At 50.2% G+C, this 13,918-nt stretch overlaps 1 protein-coding gene across 1 annotated transcript; it reads left to right on the forward strand.

Moving 5' to 3' along the window:
* The first annotated feature begins 3,793 nt into the window (after positions 1-3,793).
* KRT74 (keratin 74) lies at positions 3,794-11,759 on the forward strand. Its single transcript, XM_030822613.1, has 9 exons — positions 3,794-4,324; positions 4,965-5,179; positions 5,628-5,688; positions 6,159-6,254; positions 6,781-6,945; positions 7,616-7,741; positions 9,190-9,410; positions 9,885-9,919; positions 10,410-11,759. Exons 1-9 carry the CDS (start codon positions 3,854-3,856, stop codon positions 10,607-10,609), a joined length of 1,590 nt encoding a protein of 529 aa, XP_030678473.1. The 5' UTR covers positions 3,794-3,853; the 3' UTR covers positions 10,610-11,759.
* Positions 11,760-13,918: the final 2,159 nt, after the last annotated feature.

Consider the following 13,918-nt stretch of genomic DNA (forward strand, 5'->3'; position numbering starts at 1 on the left):
GAAAGCACTGGCCCTGTGAAACTGCTTCCCCTCAGGACCCTTGCATGATTCCACACTCTCTGTAGGGAGAAGGGAACTGTCTAGGCCTGCGCTGCCATCTCTGCCTCCATCTCTGCTTCCCAAGTCGACCCTTCATTTACAATCTGCCTGGGCCTCTCGCTGTCTCAGGGATGCCCCATGCACCTGCCCAATCTGGCCGACCTTCCAGTTCCCAACCCCTGCCTCAGAGATCCCAACCTGTCTTTTATTCTATTTTTCTGTTTCTTTTTAATTCAAGGATGGAGAAGATTTAGGGTAAGCAAAAAGTAGATATTCATGTACTTTTTAAATTCTTTTTTTTAGATCAGAATTTCAATGAGCAGCTTGTCTGAGTTACTTGTTCAAGCACATAATCCAATATAGGCATGTAGAATTAAAACTACAGCAATAACAACAGCAAGACAACTTTTGTATGTTTATATTGTTTCTCCTCCAGTTCAATTAACTTCCTAAAAGAGAAAGAGAGTGTCTCAGACATCTCCCCCTGTCTAGCATAGAGCTGAACACACAGTAGATGCCCAGTTTTATATGCATTTAATGAACTAATCTCTTCAGGCCTTGGGACACTCATTAGTCCAATGAACTCAAAGACCAGGGTGTGGTGTGTGATTACTAATTAAAGAGTATCCAACACAGTGAAGGCTGGAACTCTAGGGATCTGACTGCATAAGCCAAAGGCAATTCCCCTGCAATTAAGCTCCCTAGGAACCAATTAGGAGGATTGCTTCTGTGTGGCCACAATCACAACAGTGTTGTCAGGAAATTCTACTCTGCCTCTACCTTTTCCTTCTCCGTCACAGCCACACTGCCACCATCATTACTGCCACTGTCAGTAACCCTTATTGGCCAGCCTCCAGTACAGGGCCCAGCCCACAGGGGCACCCTTTGTAATGAATACAAAGGGTGCCAGGACCCCTAGCGTTAGTCCTGGCCCTCCCCAGCCCATCACTTCTGAGTGTGGATGGACCCCATTCATTCTGCTGTTATTTCCCTGGGCACCTGGATGTCTGCTTTTTGTTTACACCAAGTCTTCTCCAGCCTCAAAGATCTAGCCTCATGCCTTTTCTGCTTTGTAAATGCCTTTTTGTTGAAGTTCCTATCAATCAGATTGGGGCTCATAGTCAGCCAGGCAGTGGTGGCGCAAAGACTCAGCTAGCCAGAACTATGATTATTTCCCCTTAGAGCCGGGCAATGAAGGGTCAGCTGCTGGTGATTCTAGAATAAAACAGCCGCTCATGAAAGCGAGTCTCTTCCTTCCGCCTGCCCATCCTTGCTGTGGCTGATTTTCTCTCTGAACCTAGAGTGATGTCTTATCTTGAGCAGCTACCCTTTGCAAGCCCCTAGTTCAGCAACAACCTCCCCTTCTCCTCATGTCACACTTGAATCAAAAACAACAGAAACACAAGCACAAGGGCCCCAGCCCACAGCTGCCATGCCTGCCACACGTATCACAATGTCTTTGCATCTTTGCCACTAACTTCCATCTCTATCACATAACACGATGGTCAGGAACATGGACTTTGAAACCAGACGCACTTGAATTCCAGGCCCAGCTCTGACTTACTAGTTGAGTGAGATGGGTAAGTTCCTCTGTTTCTTCAACTGTAAATGAAGTTAGTTAAAGAGGGTTAAGTGAGACATCCCATGCCTGGCACATGTGAAGTGAACAATAAGTGTTAACTCTGTTACTACCATCACTATTATACAACAACATTACTACCACTATTGCTACTACTACCATAAGGAATACTTCCAGCCCCACTACCTCTAAGCCACTACTCTGAGTCAGCACCTGTAATGGGTGTTGTTGGGAATATAAGCCTGGCTTCTGGAGATCCCCAAAAACCCTAATCAAGATGAGCCATTCCTCAGTGCACGTCTGATTCATGGTTCATAATGCTCTTCTGTCATCCCAGAGCTTTGGCTTTACTTTAAGTTCTTTGTGTAGATTCCTCTCATTGGTCTGCAGGCTTCTTGGTGGCTAGGGCCCTAGGACAGTCACCCCCAGGTCAAAGAACTCACACCATTTGTTGTCTTGCACACTCCAGCACAGGAAGGCGGCAAACCCAGCATCTGGCAGCACCCCTGCTGCTGCCTTTGCAACCTGACTTAGAAAACCACAAGCAACCCCTTTGATTACATGCTCCTGCACTCTAGGGCTAGGCCCTGCCAGGAAGGCCCCCCTGAGACAGGGTCCCTGGGGAAGGACCTTCCACCGTTACCTCAGGGGCCCAGAGGAAAACACCCTGTGAAGGGGAAATTCTGCTGGGGCAGCTTCCAGGCCTAAGCTCCACGCTCTCTGCCCAGGTCAGCTTCTCCTTTTCCCTCCCCAGCAGTGGGAGCAGTTGTCTTCTGCCCTTGGCTGGATCCAAACAAGCCAAGCGTTCCCAGTTTAGTTATAGGAAATGGTCAGAGTCTTGCATGAGGGCAGCTGCCAGATACCTAGCTTCAAAATAATTTTTTTTTTTTTTTTTTTTTGGAGACAGAGTCTTGCTCTGTTGCCCAGAATGGAGTGCAGTGGCACAATCTAGGCTCACTGCAACCTCCACCTCCAGGGTTCAAGTGATTCTTCTACCTCAGCCTTCTGAGTAGCTGGGACTACAGGCATGCGCCACCATGCTCGGTTCATTTTTATATTTTTAGTAGAGACGTGGTTTCACCATGTTAGCCAGGCTGGACTCAAACTCCTGACCTCAGGCAATCCGCCCTCCTCGGCCTCCCAAAGTGCTGGGATTACAGGCGTGAGCCACCATGCCCAGCCCTGAAATAATTTTTTAACATTGCACTGTACCCACACTACCTGAGCTATAAAGCGGTGATACTTCCTGTTCCAAAATTGAGTGCTCTCTGAAGTTGCCAGGAAACTGGCAGAACAGCCTACCCTGAACATGGGAGTGAAACTCAGGGGGTCCTGTTCCTTGGTGACTTCAGCCATGGGGTGTTTCCCCAGAGAGTGCAGGGGCTAATATCCCAGCTCCTGCCTGACCTCCTAGAGTAGGACAGATAATCTTATCCAGGAGAGAAAATCCAACTGGAGGAAATGCAGCTGGCTGGAAAGGTTCTCATGGTTGTAAGGCAATGTCAAGGTCACCACCATCTAGGTCCCGCCCGACACAGAAAGCCCTAGACAATATCCCTGCTAGGGGGCCATGCAGATGCTGCAGTCATTCCTCTTCCTTCCTGGGGTCCACTTCACTGCTAGACAGCTGTGGTCCTTAGCATGGCCCAAGGTCGGACCCTGGAGCTTCTTACCCAGATCCAGATCTTTGAGGACACCTTTCCAAGAAGAATCATCTTTCCATGTCTTCTTTTCCCTGACGTAAAAATTCCGGCTTCCACACAAGACCTTATAATAGGGAGATTGTTTCTTTTGGGAATAAACCTGGGGTTTTTCAGGTGAGTCTTCTCTGGGGAAAGCCAAGCATTTCCCCTGCTCCTTGCTGATGGTTAAGCAAGAAGGAGGTAGCACTGGAAAAATAAAGCTAGGAGATCTCTTCAGGGGATAACTCTTCAGGTCCCTAATTAGGGAGCACAGATAAACTCCAAATTAGACCACTCCAGTCTGCAAGGGCAGCATATTCCACTTGCTATCAGAAGAGATTTGTTGCTGCAAAGGGCTTGGAGATCTCTGTTCTACAAATTGCCCATGGCCCACCCATTAGCAGGGGAAAGGAGATAGTGGAGAGACGCCCTTTTCCGGTGTCCTGGGCTCAAGAGGGATAAAAGGAGGCAGCACTCTGGGTGCTCCATCAGTGTGTTCTCTACCCCTTGGCGACTGCTTTTCTCCAGCTCTGTCAACTCCACCTTTCCCACCATGAGTCGGCAACTGAACATCAAATCCAGTGGTGACAAGGGCAACTTCAGTGTGCATTCGGCAGTGGTGCCAAGGAAGGCTGTGGGTAGCCTGGCTTCTTACTGTGCAGCTGGCAGAGGGGCTGGAGCTGGCTTTGGCAGTCAGAGCCTCTATAGCCTTGGAGGGAATCGGCATATTTCTTTCAATGTGGCTGGTGGCGGCGTTCGGGCTGGAGGTTACGGCTTCAGGCCTGGCTCTGGGTATGGAAGGGGCCGGGCCAGTGGCTTTGCTGGCAGTATGTTTGGCAGTGTGGCCCTGGGGCCTGCATGTTTGTCTGTGTGCCCGCCTGGGGGCATCCACCAGGTCACTGTCAACAAGAGCCTCTTGGCCCCCCTCAATGTGGAGCTGGACCCTGAGATCCAGAAGGTGCGCGCCCAGGAGCGGGAACAGATCAAGGCGCTGAACGACAAGTTCGCCTCCTTCATTGACAAGGTGGGTCTCATAGGAGGAGGATGAGGCAGCCCCCTGAGGCCTGAGCAGTTTTCCTGCTGCCTGGGAATGGACTGCGCACTGTGGCTGGAAAGGTGCAGCTGGGCCTCAGGAAGGGCTTCCTCATCATTAGGGAAGGAGAGCAGGTCTGTGAGCCACAAGAGGACAAAGGAATACATGAATATATTGGCTTTTTTGGCGATTTTGCAGGGAAGGATGGGAAGCTGGGTAAAGAGCAGCGCCCTTCCTTGACAAAAAAGTGATGAGTTTCTTGAGGGCAGCTGGATCTTCCAAGAACGTGAAAGGCTATAGAATCCAGCAGTGTTCAGAGGGAAGGGCTCGTGGTACAGGAAGAGACACTTAGTTGAGACATAAGGAAGGACATCTCCTGGGACCAGGGCCGAGCAACAGGAGAAAGCTGTGGAATCTCCTTGAGTGAGTTCTCAGTGACGGCTTGTCCAGAAGGCTAGGAAATGAGCACTTGTAAAGGATCTAGTTTGTGTGGAATGGCAAGGGTGAAGAGTCAAGACATGAGCAAAATGACTACGACAATCTATGGCAAACCTGGGGAGTCAATGGTGTGTGTCCAGGGGGCAGGACTGCACCCATTGTGGTTCCAGGTGTCTGTTGATTTGGGTTCCAGGTACGGTTCCTAGAGCAGCAGAACCAGGTTCTAGAAACCAAGTGGGAGCTGCTGCAGCAGCTGGACCTGAACAACTGCAAGAAGAACCTGGAGCCCATCCTTGAGGGCTACATCAGCAACCTGCGGAAGCAGCTGGAGACGCTGTCTGGGGACAGGGTGAGGCTGGACTCGGAGCTGAGAAGCATGAGGGAACTGGTGGAGGACTACAAGAAGAGGTGAGCAGGCCCCACCTGAGGGTCACAGACCATGTTCCCCGTGCCTCTGGGCTCACCTGATCTCTATGCCATTATTTTTTAGGAGATGGGGGAGTACACTCCGGGATCAGGAGCTCACATCCCCTTCTCTGGCTGGGGGGAAGGGCCTATCCTGTTTGATGATAACTTCCTGCCTAGTTGATAGGAAGCAGTTCCTGTGCTCCTTGACCCACTGAAATGTTCATTTGCTGGTGTTGGGGGCCCAATGGGCACCTGGGTGTTTTCTTAACATGCAAAGAGTAGGAGGCAAGTGAGGCAACTCAGAGATATCTTACTCCTGTCACTAGCCTCTTACTGCTCACCCCAGAGACCCTGCAGGGACCCTGTATCCCAAACATTTGCCTGGCCAGCAGGAAGAGGAAGTTCCTTGGCTAAGGGGGCTAAGGCCATCTTCTATCCCTGCTGGCAGATATGAGGTGGAGATTAACCGGCGCACAGCAGCAGAGAATGAGTTTGTGGTGCTCAAGAAGGTAAGGGAGGGAGGATCTTCCTTATTAGGGTCTCTTGCACTCCCATCTTAACAACTGTGCTCAGGACTTCAGCCCAGGAGGCTGGGGAGGGGACTGGTGCCTGGTGAGGGTGGAGTCATAGTCCTGGCCTCCAGTGAGTTGGAGAGGAAAGACACACTCGGGAAATGGACAGAGACAGACAGAGAATTCTGGTCTGGGAACTGTGAAACTCGGGTCCAGCTCAGCCTTGCTGTGTGACCTGAGGAAACCTACTACCTCTCTGGGCTTTGTTTTCTCCAGGCATAACAGCGTTGCCCCATCCTCCTTTCCCTATTCCCAAAGCTTCAGGGAGTCTGAGAAGAAATTGATATTGAGTGAGCTTTCCTTTGTGGGCAGAAAGTAGAAAATCAGGTGGCTTTGGGGCAGGGGTTGGGCAGGGCAGCTGTGGGATGAGGGTTGCATCCCCCAATGACTCTGGGGCCTCTTGGCAGGATGCAGATGCAGCCTACGCGGTCAAGGTGGAGCTTCAGGCCAAAGTGGACTCACTGGACAAAGACATCAAATTCCTCAAGTGTCTGTATGATGCAGTAAGGACACTCCTATCCCCCTACCCTCACCCTGCCTCCTTCCCGACTCTTGCAGGGAGATACCAAAAGGAGAGATTTAGGATCAACAAAATGAAAGATGTTTCAGCAGAAAGGTGCAAAACCCTGCACCAGGAGACTATGGAAGTGCAGGATGCTGGTCCTTGGAGGCCATACATACAGGAGGAAATTGATCTCAACCACAATAGTGGCCTTGCCCACAGGCAGGAAAAGATAACCCAGTGAGGTCTTACAAAGCACAGACCCTTGGATTCTGTGAAATTGTGGGAAATGCATTCTTCACCCATCTGCATGTGCCAGCGGGCATCTGCCATATGCAGGGGTTCCTGCTGCTGTGAGCTGCTCTCCCTCAGCTCTGTAGACACATCCCAGAGGGCACTTCTTCCCCCTACTTTGTCCCCGTGGATCCTAGCAGCTTATTGGGCCAGGGACCATGGGCCCAGAAGACTGATGGGGCAGAAGAGGGAACCCAGGGGGTTGCTGAATCTGTCTTCCTATCTCAATGCAGGAGATCGCTCAGATCCAGACTCACGCCAGTGAGACCTCTGTTATCCTGTCCATGGACAACAACCGGGACCTGGACCTCGACAGCATCATCGCCGAGGTCCGCATGCATTACGAGGAGATCGCCCTGAAGAGCAAGGCCGAGGCCGAGGCCCTGTACCAGACCAAGGTGGGCACCGAACGGATCTCCTCCCACAGCAGCCCCTCACTTCCTAGGAAGGGTCACCTGCACAGTGAATGTGAGGAATACTTTTGTGGGCATGCTGAATGAAAGAAAGTTTCCAACCAAGGCTTCAAGGACAAAAGGAATTCTTAGCAGAGCTTGTTATCAAAGATAAATCATGAAACTGGTAGGGATTGAATATGTGCAACAGAGAGGATCCCTCACTTCTTTCCTCCATCCACGAACTGCCTGTCTCTCTCTGTTGCATGTGAAAGAAGTGAGGTGGTAAAACAAATACACTTATAGGAATGGGGGCATGCTGCCACAGGGCAGAGGGAGAATCACAGACTTGCGGGAGCATAGCCATGGGTGAATTTGGTGGGGGTCGAGTGAGAGAAGGAGAAGCCTGTAGCTCTTTCCTGATCCCCACGGGAAGACTTTCAAAAGGAAATGGAAGGCAAGGAGTGCTCTGAGTAATGGAACTATGCTTTGGGTAAACTGTTTTGGGGCTGTCAGGGAGAAAACCCCTTACTTGGGGCCCCAGGACCCTGTTCCAGCACTCCTCTTCAGCTCCGTTAAATCCCACTGACAGCCAGGGTGGCAGGGGTGGCTTATATACAGGACCCTTCCCCACTGCCCTTGTCTCATCGCCAACTTCCTATCTCTGGGAAACCAGATCCAGGAGCTGCAGCTGGCAGCCAGTCGGCATGGTGATGACCTGAAACATACCAGGAGCGAGATGGCGGAGCTGAACCGGCTCATCCAGAGGATCCGGTGTGAGATCGGGAATGTGAAGAAGCAGGTGGGCAGCAGCCCCACAAAGAACTCTCGGCCTCCATGGCAGGCTCTGGGATGAGGAAATGGGGCCTGCCCTTTGGGAACAAGCAAATCTCCCCTGCCAGGCTTAGGGGTCCCTCGGCCACCCACAGTCTCCCTTTCCCACCCTGTCTCGGTATCCCACCATCAGAGCTGGCACCCCGCCCAGAACTGGGAGGAGCCTCAAACCTATTTCTCCGACTCCTCATTTTGCAGATAAAGCAACTGGCCTAGGAAGGGGAAGGGACTTACCCAGAGCCCCAGCTGATAATGAATGGAGCTAGGATTAGAACCCAGGTTCCTCTTCTGCAGATTTTTTCTGTGTCCAATGAACCTGCCCCATGTCCCCTTTGGGTGTCCCCTCTGAGGGCAGACCCTCTGTCTCCTCCTCCCACTGGACATGGAATGTGTGTGGGGTGCAGGGAGTATGCATCAGGCGCCTCAGTGGCCACACCAGGTTCCTGCCATTGGAGTGGGGCATGGTCTGGCCACTGAGGAACACAGCCGTCGATGAAGCCTTCCTGGGTTCCCTTGCCCTGTGCCATGGTACTACTTCCATGTTAGTGGGCGGGGTGGGGGGGGCCTGTCTTACCTGACAGCAGCAAATCTTAAACACTGCATCAGTGGGGAGATGATTTTGGAGGCTGGAGGATCCTTCCTGTGACCTGAGAACCAGGTCTGCTCTGCTAGTGATAGAATTGCCCAGGGGAAAGATCTAAGCCTATTCTTCTTCTGGTGACCCTCCATGCTCTGCAGGGGAACACAAGGACAGCTCTACGACTCTACATTTGGCCAATTCACAAATTCCATGAGCATAGTTCCTCCTCCTCTGTTAGCACCAGGCATCGCAATGCCCCCCAGATGTTCATAAGAGTCCAGCTTCTGAGGTTGTGCCTATAATTTAGGGCCTTACCCTCCTGCTCTAAGGGAAGGCCAGATGTGGGAGCCTTCAGACAGACTCTCCCCAGAGTGCTGGAGTCCAGAAACACTCATCTGGATGCTAATAGATCAGAAGGATCCCCAATGGGGAGAGATCCTGCAGCAGGAATCTGATTGCAGTGGGACAGTGGCATACTGTCTCGTCCCCAGGGCTGGCCTTGCTAGGGGATCGGGCATGATTTTCCTGAACCTGGAGTATTTTGAATCTGTAGATACTGGTGGCCTACAGTCTCAGGTACTACCTAACTTTGCAAACATTGACATTTCTTCCTGACCTCCTGAAATGCAACTGCTTCCACAGCTTCATGTGACAACAGCTTTGAATATTCCTTTGCAATAGAAAATAGAAGAGACAAAGTTCTGATGTTGGCCTTGCAGCTGTTACTCCTTGTCACCTAGGGCCCCATCTGCAAAATGAGGGCGTTGTTCTACTTAACTGGTATGAGCTAAATGTAATTTTCTGTTCTGATGGTCTCTCTGTTCTTTGCCCTTCAGCGTGCCAGCCTGGAGACGGCCATCGCTGACGCTGAGGAGCGGGGAGACAATGCCCTGAAAGACGCCCGGGCCAAGCTGGACGAGCTGGAGGGCGCCCTGCACCAGGCCAAGGAGGAGCTGGCGCGGATGCTGCGCGAGTACCAGGAGCTCATGAGCCTGAAACTGGCCCTGGACATGGAGATCGCCACCTACCGCAAGCTGCTGGAGGGCGAGGAGTGCAGGTGGGCGGGGTGGAGGGGAAAGTGTGAGAAGGGACTCGGTGTGGCTCCTGTCTGGCTGAGGGGCCACCTGGAAAACAACATGGTTAGTGCCAATAGAAGCAAGGGATGTGGTGATTTCGTGAATTCAGAGGCAGCTTCCTGCAAGGGGTTGTCGGACATGAGCCATGAAGCATAGGTGGCCGTGTGCTGCTGTGAAGAGAACGAGGGGCTCAGACAGACCTGGGGCTAATTATTGGCTGTACAGCAGGGGCTAATTATTGGCTTTACCCCATGCTAGTGGTGTGGTCTCAGTAAATCATCTAGTATCTCCAGGCTTCTTGTTTTCTCATCTGTAAGATGAAGGTGATAGTGTCAGTTTCATAAGTTGTTATAAGAATGAGTTTAAATGATGCATGTATAAAAGCAGGAGCCCATTAATGTTCAGTGGAATCTCGACACTGAGTTTTTATCTTTCTCTAACTTTCTGTCTCACAGGATGTCTGGCGAGAATCCATCCTCTGTTAGCATCTGTGAGTATTCTTGAGAGATGCCTTGGGTTGGGAAAGCCAGGGACCCTGGGACTAAGTGATGTCACCTCCATTTACTGTCTCACCCCCCAAGAAGCTTCTGTTACTGTCTTGGGAAGGTTTCCGGGCTTCAAAGGAAATGTTCTCCCTTTTCATCTTATGAAATGGTGACTGAGGTCATGCCCACCCCTTTCCCTTCCTGTTTCTCCCCTGGGGTGTTGTCATTTGGAGAAAGGGTTGGTGGACATGGATTTTCCTGGAATTTCCAGGAGGGCAGGGACTATATCTATCCTATGGGGTCTTCACCTCACACAAAGTCCAGCCCATAATAGGCTCTCAGTTCATCTCTGTAGTGCTTCTTGACTACTGAGGGTAGTTCTGCGAATTAAATGGGGTGTTGTTGTAGAGAAGCCCTTGGGGACAGCCGTTACCATAGCTGTTATCTGCTGACTGACACTGCTCCTCTCCCCTGCTCTTGGCCCCTCCTCCTCAGCCGTCATCAGCAGTAGCAGCTACAGCTACCACCACCCCAGCTCTGTGGGTACTGACCTCGGGGCCAGCGCTGTGGCAGGCAGCTCTGGCAGCACCCAGAACGGGCAGACCAAGACCACAGAGATGCGAGGGGGAGACCTCAAGGACTCCCAGGGCAAGAGCACCCCAGCCAGCATCCCAGCAAGGAAAGCCACCCGCTAGACCCATGGCCTCACCCACCTCAGCACCTGGAAGCAGAGGTGACTTTGCCACCCCCAAAGGTGTCTGCCACACCCAAGTTCCCAGGCCCTGAGTTTTAAAACTGTCTGTAGTACACTCAACTGTCTGCATCATTGTTTAGCTTTTACTTTCAAGCTCTGATTGACACAGTCACCTTCCCTGTTTCCTTAGGTCCCATGTGGACTAACGACTTCTCATTTTCCTTGCTGCCTTTGGCTGGCAGGAGGCTTTGGAGGCACAAGCCATTATAACCTTCTTGGCCCTAAGGAAGCTGTGATCACCCCTAGAAAGAGGGAAGGAGCAGGAGAGGACAGGGGAGGGGCTGGTTTGTTCCGTGCTTAGGCCAAGTTAGCTACTGTCTGAGAGGTTTTACATCCCCTGCCAGCATGGTGGGGTGACATGAGACCTGTAAGCAGGTGGTGAGAAGTTAGAGAGCCTTTACTTGCTCCATCAGAAACAACTTTGCAGGATGACGCCAATATTTAGGACACCGTGTGTACATCTGTAGACCACCAGCTGCACCCATCTCCACAAAGCCAAGTGAAGGTGTATTGGGGATTCTCTGCCAGCCTGTGTCACCCATCCACCTCCTTCATTATCAGCAATAGCTACCATCATTTGTCAAGCACCTACTAGATGCCAGGCACCCTACATGCACTGCCTCCCATTCTCATCCGGTCCCGCAAAGAAGATGCAATCAGCATCCTTAGAACAGACTGGGAGCCTGATCCCAAGAGGCTGCAGAACTGGCCCCAGTCACCCACCTACGTGCCAGAGTCAGGCCTGGCTGACACCAGGATCTATGCTCTTTCTGTGGTGTGTCACTGCCTGTTTAACAAAAGGGCCGTCAAAGTCACCATTCTTTTCGATGAGGGCAGTGTAATTACATTGCCTTTTGTCAGGACTGTGGGTATGTGATTTGTTTTCTGCCATCTCTCTGGGGCTGTGTCCTACATAGCTTCTGACTCTCAATTTCTGGTGCCATGAGCTGAGCTCAGTGAGTGGAGCTGGCTTTTCTGTCGCTGAGTGGTACTGCCTAGTCCAGATGTCGTGGCTCAGGGTGTAAATATTCCTAAGAATGGCAGCATCTATTTCCTCTTTTGCTTGAATTAAAGACTCTGAATCTCTGCTGTATATTCATCAAATTGTCCTTGAGTGGTGTCAGAGGTATGCTTCTGTCAGTCTGTCAATCTTTCCAAATGTTCCACCCTCTAGTGATGATGTGCCACCCTCCATTTCTCCCCAGCAAGTGTGCAGGACTCTTGCTGGGAAGCTGCAGGCCAACTCAGATGAGGCTGCTCTGGAGGCAATCTCAGGCTGCTGGAAGAGACAGATACACACTCATGTAAATTAGGGAAGGGCAGCCTAGGGCAGCAATGCTATTAAGAGACTGGAATAGAGAGGCTAAGCAAGGAAGGCTTCCTGGAGAAGAAGGAGGAGAGTTTAATTAAATAACCAGAAAGATGGACACATAGGCTCCTGGAAAGAGAATTTAAATCACAGCAACATAGTAGTTTGGACACAGGCTTTCATGTGCTTATTTAGTAGTGGGTGGGAGATCTTTCCGAAAAGACCACATTCACAGTGAGGGACCCAGTAAGAGGGCCTAAGGTGAGAGAGGGAATGAGACCCACAACCTGAAATAGCCTTTGGAGAAGTATTAATACATGAGCCTCCGTGAAATCACTTCTTTCAAGGCTGCTGTGCAGCATGCCCCTGACTACAGGGCACACCTGAGCTGGTGCTGTTGGGCTGTGATGACTGCACGTGCACGTGGCTCTTGATGCAGAGACGAAGAGCTAAGCAGATGTGGTACAGTGTGTCCTCTGCTAGAGTGCTGAGATGGGAAGAAGGAGCAGCCTCTCTGACTGCAGCTTATCCACCTGAGAAATGGAGAGATTCTCTGCCACCTGGGATTGTGAAGATGCTGAGAGGTGCACAGGAGTGACTGTGCTCTTGCTTTTGGACTCAGAGAGTCCTCTGAAGCCCAAGAGGAGAAATCATGAAGGCAAGACCAGAGGCAATTGTTAATTTCAATTATTTACAGTTATGGCCATTTTGACACGGTACCAAGACCATTCAATGGGGGAAAGAATAGCTTCTTCAACAAATGGTGCTGAGACAGTGAGGTATCCACATGCCAGAGAATGAGGTTGAGTCTCTATTTTACACCGTATACAAAAATTAATCAAAATGAATCAACAACCTAAATATAAGAGCTAAAACCATAAAACTCTTAGAAAAAATGTAGAGGGAAATCTTTGTGACTTTGATTTGGCAATGAATTCTTAAATATGACATCCAAAGCATAAGCAACACAAGAGAAACTAGATAAATTGGACTTCCTCAAAGTTAAAAAACTTCTTTACAGTAAGGGACATTATCAAGAAAGTGAAAAGACAACCTGCCAAATGAAAGAAAATATTTGAAAATTATAGAGCTGTAAAGGATCTAGTATCCAGAATATATAAAGTACTATTGCAACTCAACAATAAAAAAACAAACAACTCAGTTAAAAAATGAGCAAGTAATTTTAATAAACTTTCTTTAGAAGATACACAATGGCCAAGAAGCACAGGAAAAGATGCTCAACATAATTAGCCATCAGGGAAATGTAAACGAAAACCATAGCTATGCACCAGTTTATGCCCACTAGGATGATTTATAATAAAAATAACAGAAAATAATGAACGTGGTGAGATTATGGAGACATTTGAACATTCATACATTACTGTTGGAAATGTAAACTGGTTCAGCCACTGTGGAAAATTTGGCAATTCCTCAAAGAGTTAAACAGATTTGCCATATGACCCAACAATTCCACTCCTAGATAGAAAGCCAAAATAATTGTAAACATGGCTGAGCCCAGTGGCTCATCCCTGTAATCCCAGCACTTTTGGAGGCAGAGGCTGGAGGGCCGCTTGAACCCAGGAGTTTGAGACCAACCTGGGCAAGGGAGGTTGCCCTGAGGTTGCCCTTGCCCCAGGGCAAGGGAGATAGGGAGACTCTGTCTCTTAAAGAAAAAAAAAAAAAGCTAGGTATGGTGATGCATGCCTGTGGTGCCAGCTACTTGGGAGGCTGAGCTGGGAGGATGACTTGGGCCCAGGAGTTCAAGGCTGCAGTGAGCCGTGACTGTGCCACTGCACTTCAGCCTGGGTGGCAGAACAAGACCCTGTCTCATTAAAAAAAAAAAAAATTAAAACCAGGTTGCTCAAACAAACACAAGTACATGCATGTTCACAGCAGCACTATTCACCATAGCCAAAGGTGGAAACAGCTCAAATGTCCATC

Source organism: Nomascus leucogenys, chromosome 11 (genome assembly GCF_006542625.1).
Source record: "Nomascus leucogenys isolate Asia chromosome 11, Asia_NLE_v1, whole genome shotgun sequence".
Taxonomy (NCBI): Eukaryota; Metazoa; Chordata; class Mammalia; order Primates; family Hylobatidae; genus Nomascus; species Nomascus leucogenys.

Excerpts from the sequence above, each read along its gene's own strand:
- KRT74 (XM_030822613.1), top strand. The coding sequence starts at position 3,854 with ATGAGTCGGCAACTGAACATCAAATCCAGTGGTGACAAGGGCAACTTC. Across the intron at positions 6,946-7,615 it reads AGGCCCTGTACCAGACCAAG|ATCCAGGAGCTGCAGCTGGC; the intron begins GTGGGCACCGAA and ends CTGGGAAACCAG. Across the intron at positions 9,411-9,884 it reads CTGGAGGGCGAGGAGTGCAG|GATGTCTGGCGAGAATCCAT; the intron begins GTGGGCGGGGTG and ends TCTGTCTCACAG.